Source organism: Gekko japonicus, unplaced genomic scaffold (genome assembly GCF_001447785.1).
Source record: "Gekko japonicus isolate JY-2015 unplaced genomic scaffold, Gekko_japonicus_V1.1 scaffold3076, whole genome shotgun sequence".
Lineage (NCBI taxonomy): Eukaryota > Metazoa > Chordata > Lepidosauria > Squamata > Gekkonidae > Gekko > Gekko japonicus.
This window is the reverse complement of record NW_015176542.1, coordinates 114,351-127,727: the sequence shown is the minus strand read 5'-3', so window position 1 is coordinate 127,727 and position 13,377 is coordinate 114,351. Positions and strand designations below refer to the sequence as shown.

The following is a 13,377-nucleotide window of genomic DNA, read 5'->3' as shown; positions in this document are numbered from 1 at the left end:
CCCCCCCCCCGAAATGACCTCTGGCTGCGCTGAAGGCACGAGTGTCCCGTGGATTTTCCAGGCACGATCACACCGGAACAGCTGGGAGGCATAGCGCAACCGTGGTGTCCCGCCAAAGATGCGGATTTAAAAAGGACCTGGGAGGACCTACTGGCAAATGGTTCGCCACGGGCTGCATGCGGACTCCCTGGGTGTGATCGCACCGGCACGCGGCTTTCTCCACCGCCGTCCTCTTTGCCGCGGGGAAGCCGTCGCCGCGTCTGATCGCATAATGGTGCATCAGAATGCAATGGTGCAAATAGCCGCGCTCCCCCCCCCCACGTTTTCCGGCACGTCTGACTGGGGTCTCAGATTATTAATGTTCCTCTCACCCTCCAAACCAGTCATGTTTTCTGGGGAAACGGATCTTTGTCATTACAAGATCGTTTGCAATTCCAGGAAGTCAGGAAGCAATTTTTTCTCCAGACCAGTTTGGCCAGGGATCCTGGAGGTTTTTTTTTTGTCATTTTCTGGGCATGAAACGGGTCATTGGGGGTGTAAAGGTAAAGGTTCCCTTTCTCAAAAGCCAGTCGAATCCGACTCTAGGGTTGCGGTGCTCATCTCCGTTTCAAAGCCGAAGAGCCAGCGCTGTCCGAAGACCTTTCCGTGGTCATGTGGCCGGCGCACGGAACACCAAGGCGCACGGAACGCTGTTACCTTCCCACCGAAGTGGTCCCTATTTATCTACTTGCAATTTCTTGCTTTCGAACTGCTAGGTTGGCAGGAGCTGGAACTAGAGATGGGAGCTCACTCCGTCATGCGGCACCCGGGTCTCGAACTGCTGAACTACTGACCTTCCACAGCCTGCAGTTCAGCGTCTTAACCACTTGAGCCACCGCAGCTCCTCCATTGGGGGTGGGGGGGAGGTATTTGTGAATTTCCGGCATTGTGCAGGCGGTTGGACTAGATGCCCCTGGAGGTCCCTTCCAACGCTATGATTCTATGAGATCTCGAGGCCCCAACTGGATGGTAGCAACCCTAGACTGTGGAATGTACCCTCACAGTTCCAAAGAGGCTGAGTTCAGCACCTTTTCAGGGTTAAGCCAGATCAGTTTTCGTACCTTCCCTAAGAGGAAAGGCTGAAGAGTCGGAGACTTTTCAGTTTAGAAAAGAGACAGCTAAGGGGGGGATATGACAGAGGTTTATCAAATGATGCATGGGGTGGAGAGGGTTAACCAAGAGAAAATGGTGTCTGATCCGTGGCTGACGTTATGTCTCGTTCGCCCCTTGCAGTGCCACCAGTGGGCTTAGAATTGTGTAACTCTGATTAGGATGGCGCAGTAAAGCACGTAAACTTTGGACTCAGGAGTGCTTGAAAACGAGTGAATTGTGCCTGATTAAAAATAAATAAATCCTAAATCAGATTTCAAAATCAAAATGGGAAACTCTAAAGTTCAAAATCTGTCTCAAATTCTGAAAGTTTCTAAATTTAAAGTGTGTGAAATTCTGTTTCAGCTCTTTCTGTGTCTCTGTGTTTTGGTTTTTTAAAATCTTTTCCTTGCGATAGATTTTCAACACGTCGCTCTTTGAGGCCCCTCCTCCAGGATATGAAAACATTTCTGGGGTGTTGCCACCATATAACGCTTTTTCACCGCAAGGCGTGTTAACGGTAAGTCCCAGAGAACCACCTGTGCCAGACTGGTTGTCTGTATGGCTGTATGTACGTGTCCCACAGTTGTTCTTTAATTTGTGTCTGGGGCAATGTTCCCTCTAAGCTATGGAGCCCTGTGAGCAAAAATTCTACTTTGTGAGCTATTGGCATTAAAGCTGTGAGCAGGAGATTTGGCTGCTGCATAAATTAGTTTGTTCTGGAGCCATCCTTTCTGAGCTAAGACAAAAATGTGTGAGCCAGAGGCTACCAGAGTGGTTATCTGTATGGCTGTACGTACGTGTCCCACAGTTGTTCTTTAATTTGGGTCTGGGGTACTTTGGGCCATTAGTTGGTATTTACAGCTACGCCCAGGTTTTTTGCATGTTGAATTCTGGGAACTTTTCTCTATTAAGATTGACTTAATTTTCCAGCTGTGACCTTTCGCTGCCTGAGATAAACGAGTTCTGTTCTATTAATATTTTGTCTGTTGCCAATTTCTCCTCACGTCTTACTCAATGGCACACAGTTCTTAGGCCTAACTCAACTTAGAGGGAACACTGGTCTGGGGTACTTTGGTCCATTAGTTGGTATTTACAGCTACGCCCGGGTTTTTCGTATGTTGAATTCCGGGAACTTTTCTCTATTAAGATTGACTTAATTTTCCAGCTGTGACCTTTCGCTGCCTGAGATAAACGAGTTCTGTTCTATTAATATTTTGTCTGTTGCCAATTTCTCCTCACGTCTTACTCAATGGCACACAGTTCTTAGGCCTATCTCATCAGATATTGAAAGCTAAGCAGGGTTGGCCCTGGTTACTGCTTGGAAGGGAGACGTCCAAGGAAGTCCAGGGTCACCATGCAAGGGCTGGCAATGGCAAACCACCGCTGTTCATCTCTTGCCTTGAAAACCCTACGGGCTTGCCATAAGCAGGGGTAATTTCCTGCAGGAGCACACAGGAGCGGAGCTCCGGCAGTAAAGAGCCCAGGGGGCGGGGACATGCAACAAGCCCCACCCCCTGCTCCCAGCAGCCCTCGGGCAGAGCAAGAAGCAGCCAGATAAGTTACAGAGCTCCCCCCCCCCGGCTCCTGGTCCAAAACAGTCCAGTGGCACCTTTAAGACCAAGTTTTATTCAGGTACAAGCTCTCCCTCCTCTGCGAGGACAGATCTGCACGTTCCCCCCCCCCCAATAGCTAGCAATCCAAAACAGTCCAGTGGAGCCTGAACGGTGGGTGTTGCCTTCTGACACACTTCCGGTGATGTCAGGGGGTGTGGCATACGCAAATAAGTTATGCTAATGAGCTCCTGCACCTCTTTTTCTACAAAATGACCCCTGGCCATAAGTCAGCTGTGACTTGACTGCGCTATCCAACACCATCACCATGAGCCCTTAAGCTGTTCTGAGAAATGCAGGTAATTTCCTTACCTTTTAAACCTCCTCTCAAGAGATGTGTCCACAGTTCACAACATTATGGCATATCTACAGATGTTATATGCATCACAGCACAGTAGAGATTTCAACCAATATCACTTTGCAGACGTGAAATAGAAGTCAAGCATACACATTTTAGAAATGGCTTGAGTCCGAGTAACAAAAATGTGTTATTTTTTTTCTTCTCACTCCTGAAAAGGCAGATCTGGTGTATGTGAATTATGGACGCACCGAAGACTTTTTCAAGTTGAAGCGAGAGATGGGAATCAACTGCACGGGGAAGATTGTCATTGCCCGATATGGGAAGATCTTCAGGGGAAATAAAGTAAGTCAATATTTGTGGGGGGTTTTCTCTTGCTCTCCCCCTCTTTCCTTCTTCTCAGCATTCCAGGTTTCAGTGGGCTGGGGAAGGCGGCCAGTGTAAGGTCACTGGTTGAAAGGAGGTATTCGGTGCCAGGTTCAATGTTCTGCTTATTTGCTGAAGATCCTCAAATTTAAAAAAGTACAAGTCAAATTGTTCCGGGGGGGAAATATTTATTTTCAGTCTTCTACAACTCCATATTCCACATGACTTTTCAGTCTTAATGAGATAATTTCCCCTGAGAAGTTTCCTGACCCCCCTCACTTATGAATGTTTTTGTAAATTGTAGAGTGTACACCAAGAGTGTTGAGGTCATTTTTTTACCCCCAGTTAAAACATAAGAAGAGGCCGCGGTGGCTCAGAGGTTAAAGATGCTGAGCTGCAGACCAGAAGGTTGGTAGTTCGGCAGTTTGAGACCCTAGTGCCACATGACGGAGTGAGCTCCTGTCTCTGACCCAAGCTCCTGCCAACCTAGCAGTTTGAAAGCAAGAAATTGCAAATAGATACATAGCTACCACTTCGGTGGGAAGGTAACAGCGTTCTGTGCGCCTCCGCGTTTAAGTCATGCTGACCACATGACCACGGAGACGTCTTCAGACAGTGCTGGCTCTTCGGCTTGGAAACGGAGATGAGCGCCGCTCCCTAGAGTCGGATTCGACTGGCTTTCGAGCAAGGGAAACCTTTACCTTTTTACCTAGAACATAAGAACAGAAGACAAGCCATGTTGGATCAAACCAATGGCCCATCCAGTCCAGCTCTCTGTGTCACACAGTAGCCAAAACCCAGGTGCCATCAGGAGATCCACCAGTGGGGCCACCACAGCTCAAGGCCCTGTCTCTCCTGAAGACCCACCTCACCTTGCCATTTCCACTGATTGCTTGATCAATTTGAACTAATTACCCTGCTGGTTTAAAGCGGCGGACCGTGAAACTCAAAGATGCTTCTACTAAATCTTGTTGACTGTTGAAAACAACCTCTTAATGTTTGACTGCTCTGTAGGTTAAAAATGCCATGTTAGCTGGAGCTAAAGGGATTATACTTTACTCAGACCCTGCTGATTATTGTGCCCCCGGAGTGAATCCCTATCCAGATGGGTGGAACCTTCCCGGAGGAGGAGTCCAGCGTGGGAATGTATTAAATTTAAATGGTGCGGGAGATCCTCTGACTCCAGGGTACCCAGCAAAAGGTGAGTGACTGTAGCCTCTAGGCCATGGGACGATCGTCTCGCCATCACTATTGTTTGGTTTAGGGTATGATGGTGCTGGGATTTTGGGAAAGGCTGTGTGTGTACCCCCAAGCCCCTCCTTGGTTTGCTTTGCCTGGCTGTTTCAATCAGATGGAGCTTGTACAGTTTTCGGCAGCAAAGCGTTACGAGATTAAAAGTGTGCTGATAGCGGTGGCCACTGCAACTGTGAAAGTATTACAGACCCCATGATTCAAAGGAGAAGTGGTTGGTTCCTTGATTTGTATGCGTCATCACATTATATCAAGTTGCCTGTTGTCAGTCCAGTCTAATAGTCTTCGTTTAGCCCATTGAACCATTTAAATCATCCAGGATAAAAGCATGTCCCCCTTTCTTTAATGTTGGCTCCAGCTCTCGACTAAGGGAGGACACGATAGAGGTTTATAAAATTATGCCTGGGGTGGAGAGCGTTGACCAAGAGAATTTTTTCTACCTCTCCCAAAATACTAGAACTCAAGGGCATCCAATGAAGCTGAGGGGCAGTAGGTTCAGGACAGACAAAAGGAAATACTACTTTACACAGAGTGATGGAAATGTGGAATTCACTGCCAAAGGATGTAGCGTTGGCCACAGGAATAAACAGCTTTAAAAGGGGATTAGATAGATTCATGGAGGAGAAGTCTATCAGTGGCTACTAGCCGTGGTGACTGAGGGGAACCTCCACATTCAGAGGCATTAATCCTCTGAATCCAGGGCCAGGAGGCAACATCAGGGGAATGTCCTTTTGCTGGCCCTCCAGAGGAACTGGTTGGCCCCTGTGTGAGGCAGGATGCTGGACTAGATGGACCACTGGTCTGATCCAGCACAGGATTCTTCTTATGTTCCTCTGAAGACCTCGGCCTCTGTGCACTGTTTCTGGCCATCCAGAGGACCTGCTTGGCCACTGTGTGAGACAGGATGCTGGTCTAGATGGACCACTGGTCTGATCCAGCAGGGTTCTTCTTATGTTCTTGTGAAGGCCTTGGTCTCTATGCCCTGGTTGTTGGCTGTCCAGAGGAACTGGTTGGCCACTGTGTGAGACAGGATGCTGGACTAGAAGGACCATTGGTCTGATCCAGCAGGGCTCTTCTGATGTCCTGATGTTCTTACGTTTATTTATTTATTTCAATTTATATCCCACCCTCCCTAGCAGGCACGTTCTCTAACTTCCTCCTCCTCCACCCCTGGCTCTCTTCCTTCCTGGCTCTTCTTTTCTCTCCTCTCATGCTGGTTAGATACCCACCCCCCACCCCGGCTCCTTCGGCTTACTGCAACCTGTTGCCACTTGCAACTACCCAAAATGCCGCTTGAACCTCAATGCGTTTCTGTTTTGTTCCGCTTCTCGGGGTGGTGCCTGTGCTTGTATATAGATGGTGCAATTGTCACTGGAAGGGCCATCTGTCCTGAGGCGTGCCGATGCAGCAGTTGCGGTCCGCACAGTGTTTCCTGCTGGTGATCCCTTTGCCTAGGGATGTGTGATGGCCCTCGCTCAGAGCTATGGTGTTTTCTCTGGCCGCCCCCACTTTCGTGAAAGGGTTGGCCAGAGGAGGCGTGGAGAGCACCAGCTCTGGCCAGATTTGGAAAGTTCTGTTTCTGTGGGCTGGCTCCTGTCCCCGACGTAACCCCTTTCCCACCTGGCAAGCCACAAACAACCCAGAGCCCTGAGGGCCCTTGTCCAGAGAGGGAGGCAGCACGGAACCCTGGGGCAGTGGCCGGCAGTGACAGTCCCCAACCAGCTAGTGGCCCCCGGCTCCGCTAGGGAGGAGACTGGAAGAGAGAAGAAGAGAGAGAAGAGATTGGATTTATACTCTGCCCTTCGCTTGGAGTCTCAGAGCGGCTTACCATCTCCTTCCCCTTCCCACAACAGACACCCTGTGAGGTAGGTGGGGCTGAGAGAACTCTGACAGAAACAGCTCTTTTTCAAGGACAGCTGTGCCAGAGCTTGTGACTGACCCAAGGTCACACCAGCAGCTGCATGTGGCGGAGTGGGGCATCAAACCCGGTTCTCCCAGATTAGAGTCCGCGCTCCTCACCACTACACCAAACTGGAGACCTGGACAGAGTGGTGGCGGCCTGCAGCGGTGAAGGCCGGCAGCTGGAAAGGGCCAGGGCAGGAAGAAGACGGAGGAGGGAGGCTGGTCCTGCTACCTTTAAAGCCCGGGAGGGAGAACAAAGGACAGATCGCCCTGAGAATGTGTATCGCCACTCTCCTTTTATCTCTTCCAGGCAGGGCTGAGCTCCAATTAGAGCCAAGGTCCGGGGCGGGGGATGGGGCAAAGATGGTATATAAGGGAGGCTTCCAAGCCAGGGAGGAACAGCTGGGTGGAGGACAGAGGGAGAGGGAAGGCGTGCTTACTTGGAGGGAAGGAAGAGGACTAGGGTGCCTGAACCCCCTCTCCTTCCCATGCTGTGGCTGGCAGGGAGGCCGGCCTCAACCCATCTACGATGGCAGAGAATGAGTGAGCCAGTGCAGCAAAGCTGACGCCTCGGAGGGCTTTCGGAAGATACAATGGTATGAACTGGGCTTTGGAGGCTGCTGTCTCGTCTGATGTCTTAAGGGTGGAGACTGAAGAACATAAGGAGAGCCCTGCTGGATCAGACCAATGGAGTGTTTTTTCCCCCTTGGTTTCTGCTTACATAGTGGCCAACCAGCTCCTCTGGTCGGCCAACAACACAGCGTAGAGGCCGATGCCTTTGTAAGAACCTAAGAAGAGCCCTGCTGGATCAGACCGATGGTCCATCTGGTCCTCCATCCTGTCTCACACAGTGGCCAATCAGTTCCTCTGGACAGCCAACAACGGGGCATAGAGACTGAGGCCTTCATGAGAACATCAGAAGAGCCCTGCTGGATCAGACCAGTGGTCCATCTAGTCCAGCATCCTGTCTCACACAGTGGCCAATCAGCTTCTCTGGACGGCCAACAACAGGCCATGGAGGCTGAGGCCCACAGGCCCACCAGCAGGGCCAGAACTCCAGAAGAAAGTTCTGAATCTGTATTCAGCTGCAGCTGACCCTTGACACCCATAAGCAGTCTGTGAAACCGAGGGGGATGCCCCTCTTCCCACCACTCTTTAATCCCCATGATTGTGGAGACATAATTTTGTAATTTCAAGACCGCTGCTTCTGATTTGTCCCATGCTGTGTGATTATGTCTGCATCTGGATTTCTAAGCATCCTGGTTATCTCAAGCTGTTTTTGATTTATCAGAGTACACCTTCAGGTATGAGGTCGACGATGGAGTCGGGATTCCCAGAATCCCAGTTCATCCCATTGGTTACCATGATGCGGAAATACTGTTACGGTATGTGGATTTAACTGACTTTGATGCTCATGTGTGCAAAGAAGGGGGGGGAGGTCTGTTTGACACGATTATTTCACTGCTTTGCCCTGATTTATTGCAGCAAGGGAGAATGAATTCAGGCAGTGGTCTGGAAAACAAATAATGAGATTAGGTTGCTTGACAGTATTTAATATAAAACACCTAAGAATAGTTATGTTGAAGCAGACCAGGTTCCATCTCGTCTAGCGTCCTGTTTCCGAAGCAGTCAGCCAGACACCCTTGGGATTTTCATACCCCGAGAATGAGATCAATGTCTTTCCCCTGGTTATTTGTCAAGCATTTGGTCCTTAGAGATATACTGCTTTGGAATATGGAGGATCTACCGAACTACCGTGATTAACAGCTGTGGACGGGCTTCAGATGGCACAGTGAGCCACAGTGTGTAAATCACAGTTTGGCTGTGGTCACACGCACTAAATAATCCACTTTCAGATATAATGTTTGTTTTATTAAACATACACAACAGACATACAGACACAAACAATACTAAACACAAACAGAAAATGGGAGCATCCCTTCATACTTTGGGAAAATAATTTGTTGTCCATACGTCTCAAATCGTAAAACTTATTTTATTTTATTTTTATTTATTTCTATGCCATGTGATACTGTCCAAACTTTGCACAATATTTAACATCATGTTCTTATTAAGCTCTATTTTGTTTATAATGTATTTCAGCAATTCAGTTCTTCAAACCAGTGATAAAGTCTTGACCGTGTTTCTTCAAATTTGTCCTCTCTATGTCCTTTGAAGATTAAAGTTAATTTGTCCATTTCAGCAACTTCCAGTAATTTCTTAGTTCTTCTTTCGTTGGTCTCTCTTCTCTAATAACTCGCATACAGTATTCTAGCGGCCGTAACTATGTGTAGAATAAGATAAAAGTCCTGGTTTTTTACATTTTTCTGGAAGCATATTTAATAATAAAAAAGTTCTGGTACAAATGGTACATTATTTTTTAGTATTTTTTGCAATATTTCATGTATCCAGATCTAGAATTTTTTACTTTTATCACAAGTCCACCACATATGAAAAAAGTACCAACATTTTTTGGCATTTCCAACATACATTTGACATTTTGGGATAGAATTTCTGTGTGAACTGACAAAATCCAGTTGGAAAGTGCATTGAAAGTGGATTATTTAGCGTGTGTGATTCGTCTGCGGTTTGGTGTGATATTTGAGTTTAGGTTGCCCAGCAAACTGTGGTGAGTGCTAAACGGGGAATTCTAAACCACAGTTTGTGCCTGACTTGTTAAGTGTGATTACAGCGACTGGGCTCTGTTGGCACAGTGCAGATACAAAAATGCCCAGTTTGTTCAGGAGTACCACCCCTCTCAGCTTCCTACATACAGAGATGGCTTTGCATAGAGCAGCAGAAAGAGCTTGGTGCTTCAGCTACGGGGAATGTCAGGGACTGAGCATGCGGCCTTTTGCATGCAAAGTAGATACTCTGCCATGGAACCATGTAGAAGAGGAGGCACCCAATGACGGCAGCTACAGGAAAATGAGTGAGGAAGGAAGAAGCCCTGTCTACAGGGCGCTTTCTTTTCAGCTGATTGTCCCTGTGCACCAGCGCTGCTGAGAGATGCCTGTTTTTGTTCTCATGGTGATTGTTTGCCTTGATGTTCCTGCCACAGTTTCATGGGAGGCGCTGCAGCCCCAGACGAGACCTGGAAAGGAAATCTCAACGTGTCCTACAACATTGGACCTGGATTTGCAGGCAGTCACTCTACAAGGTCAGTCCGAGCGTTTCCAGTCCATCTCCTGCCACTTATACCCAGACTGAGTCCATAAATGATGAAGGTTGTCTTCACTGTGCCTTGAATGTTGTGTAGTCATTCAGGAAGGGCTTGGTTCCAATTTCTGGCCTTCTCTGGAGACACGTGTTCATTATAAAGAGGTAGAGAAGAGCAAGAGTCCAGGGGCACCTTAAAGACTCAAAAAATGCGGCAGGGGATGAGCTTTCGTGAGTCACTCCTCACTTCTTCAGATATAGCTAGAACGTTTTAACATTCCAGGACATTCCAGGCCACATTGAACCCCATTTGCCACATTGACACCCATCCACCTGTCCTCGACAGATCCCTTTGGAGTGCCTCACAATCCTCCCTGGTTCTCACCACCCGGAACAACTTCGTATCATCCACAAATTTAGCCACTTCACTGCTTACTCCCAACTCCAGATCATTAATGAACAAGTTAAAAAGCATCGGACCCAGTACTGAGCCCTGCAGTATCCCACTGCTTACCACCCTCTACTGAGAAAATTTCCCACTTATATTCACTCACTCCTCACTTCTTCAGATACAGCTAGAACGTTTTAACATTCCAGGCCATTCCAGGCCACATTGCCACATTGACACCCACCCACCTGTCCTTGACAGATCCCTTTGGAGTGCCTCACAATCCTCCCTGGTTCTCACCACCCGGAACAACTTCGTATCATCCACAAATTTAGCCACTTCACTGCTTACTCCCAACTCCAGATCATTAATGAACAAGTTAAAAAGCATCGGACCCAGTACTGAGCCCTGCAGTATCCCACTGCTTACCACCCTCTACTGAGAAAATTTCCCACTTATATTCACTCTCTGTTTCCTCTTAATTAGCCAGTTTTTGATCCACAAGAGGACTTGTCCTTTTATCCCGTGATTTTTGAGGTTACTTAGGAGCCTTTGATGATAAACTTTATCAAAAGCGTTCTTGAAGTCAAGATAAACAACATCTATTGGGTCCCCCTTGTCCACGTGTTTGTTCACCCCCTCAAAGAACACTAACAGGTTAGTGAGACAAGATCTTCCCTTATAGAACCCATGCTGAGTCTTCCTCAATTGTTTTTGTTCATCAATGTGCCTACTAATTCTCTCCTTAATAACGGTTTCCACCAACTTACCCGGTATCGACGTCAGACTGACTGGCCTGTAATTTCCCGGATCTCCTCTGGAACCCTTTTTAAAGATGAGAGTGACATTAGCTACCTTCCAGTATTCAGGAATGGAGGCAGATTTAAAGGAAAGATTACATATTTTTTGTCAGGAGATCCACAAGTTCACATTTGAGTTCTTTCAGAACTCTTGGATGTATGCCATCCGGGCCTGGTGATTTATCAGTTTTTAAGTTGTCTATCAGTCGTAGGACCTCCTCTCTCATCAATCTGACTCAGGTCTTTCAACACCCCTCTCGAAATCAGTGGTTCTGGAGTGGGCAAGCACTTCTCATCTTCCACAGTGAAGACAAAGGCAAAAAATACATTCAGCTTCTCAGCCATTTCCCTATCATCCTTCAGTACTCTTTTTACACCATTTTGGTGTAGTGGTTAAGTGCACGGACTCTAATCTGGGAGAACTGGGTTTGATTCCCCACTCCTCCACTTGCAGCTGCTGGATGACCTTGGGCAAGCCATAGTTCTGATAAGAGCTGTTGTTGAAAAAGAGCAGTTTCTGTCAAGAGTTCTCTCAGCCCCACCTACCTCACAGGGTGTCTGTTGTGAGGAGGGGAAGGGAAAGGAGTTTGTAAGCCGCTCTGAGACACCTTTGGGTAGTGAAAGGTGGGGTATAAACCCAATCTCTTCTCTTCTTCTTCTTTTATGCCAAGGGCCCCACTGCTTCCAGCATAGCTTCTGTACTGTTCTGGTAGTCACATGAAGAATCGTGGTTGTGTTTGGGCCTTTCTCTCCTTGGCACCTGAATCTGTCCTCAACCTGGCAATCGCGTGTCAGTCTCAATCTTTCGATAATGTTCAGTCGGCATCGCTCTTCCTTCACAGGACCGCACCTTCACCTCGCTTCCTTTTTCTTCCTCCTTCAGGAAAGTGAGAATGCACGTCCACACCATCAGTAAGCTCACACGCATCTACAACGTGATCGGGACCATCAAAGGAGCAGAGGAACGTGGTGAGGTTTGCCTCAAGTTCACTGACTTGGGGGGGTGGAGCATCAACAACAGGAAAATGAAATAGTTTCAGGTGGGTAGCCGGGCTGGGCTGCAACAGAAGAGCAGGATTCGAACCCAACAGCATCTTAAAGACCAACAAGAGCTCTGGGATCTCTCCGTTCGTAGTTGTATCTGACAAAGAGAGCTTTGGCTCTTGAAAGCTTACATCCTGGAAATCTTGTCAGTCCTTAAGGTATTACTAGGCTCGAATTGGGAATACGAAGGGAATGTGGAACATGAGAAGATCCTTTGCACTGGCTTTAGGGTTGCCAGGTCCCCCTTGACTACTGGCGGGAGGCGTGGGGGGGAGGATTTCCATCTCCAGGCTGGGAAACTTCTGGAGATTTGGGGGTGGAACCTGGGGAGGACAGGGACCTCAGTGGGGTACAATGCCTTTAAGTCTACCGTTGACAGCATCCATTTTCTCCAGGGGAGCTGATCTCGGGAGGAGCTGTAATTCTGGGGGGTCCCCAGGTCCCACCTGGAGGCCGGCGTCCCTAGCTAGCTTATCCTTTCCCCTCAATAGAACATGTTGATCCTGTTGGGCACATCTGTCAGCTGGTCTAGAACGCTGTGGGAAAGCCTGTCACTTCTGGGTAGCAGTGTGTGTGAACAAGATCTTGGGGTACAGGTGGACCATAAGTTAAATATGAGCAGCCAGTGTGATGCAGTGACAAAAAAGGCTAATGCAATCTTAGGATGTATCAACAGAGGCATAACATCCAAATCTCAAGATCTTACCCGGTCACAAAGTTACGAAATCACCTTTGCAAAGCCCTTTCCTTCAGACTCAGAGCACCATCTGTAATGCAGGCTACTGACTTATCCTACAGGCCAGTTAAGAATTTCATAACTTGCCCCCTTAGAGAGCTTCCTTTCACAGAGTCAGACTTTTGGTCTTTCCAGATCAGTGTTGTTTCCTCCGACTTGCAGTGGCTCTCCAGGATCTCAGGTGGTCTTTCACATGGCCTCTGACCTGATCCTTCTAACTGGAAATGCCGGGGATTGAACCCGGGACCTTCTGCAGATGTTCTACCACTGAGCCACAGTCCCACATCCAGTGTTGGGCCAATAGTTGCTACTGCTATATTGTAGATTTGATATTTGATATATGATTGCGGTTGTATCCTGCCTGTGCCCCTTTTTTGGAGAAAGATGGGTAAAGAAGTTCCTAAATCAATAAATAGAATGGGCTTTTGGAGCTTCCAGAAGAGTCCATGTCAAGGATTGTGATATGTCCAGAAGGTGAGTCAAAGCAGCCCAAAATTCAAGAGATTAATGGTCAAAACACACAGAGAAATGGAAATATTTTGCCATGATAAAAAAGGCAAAACTGCACAGATGCCCATAAGTACCTTGCAACTCTTCCTTTGTATTTCCTGGCAAGAACTGGGACGTGCTGACACCATCTCTCTTTTTTAATTTTAAAAGAATGCTATTTATAGCAGTGTGGCTCTGAACCG

General features: G+C 47.8%; 1 protein-coding gene across 1 annotated transcript in view; it reads left to right on the top strand.

Moving 5' to 3' along the window:
• LOC107124069 (N-acetylated-alpha-linked acidic dipeptidase 2-like) overlaps positions 1–13,377 on the top strand; it is a 42,872-nt gene that overhangs the window by 2,150 nt on the left and 27,345 nt on the right. Inside the window, exons 3-8 of the mRNA XM_015427456.1 lie at positions 1,547–1,648; positions 3,259–3,384; positions 4,420–4,606; positions 7,850–7,943; positions 9,620–9,718; positions 11,789–11,874. Of these exons, the coding sequence (XP_015282942.1) occupies positions 1,547–1,648; positions 3,259–3,384; positions 4,420–4,606; positions 7,850–7,943; positions 9,620–9,718; positions 11,789–11,874 (694 nt within the window). The remainder of the gene's footprint in view (positions 1–1,546; positions 1,649–3,258; positions 3,385–4,419; positions 4,607–7,849; positions 7,944–9,619; positions 9,719–11,788; positions 11,875–13,377) is intronic.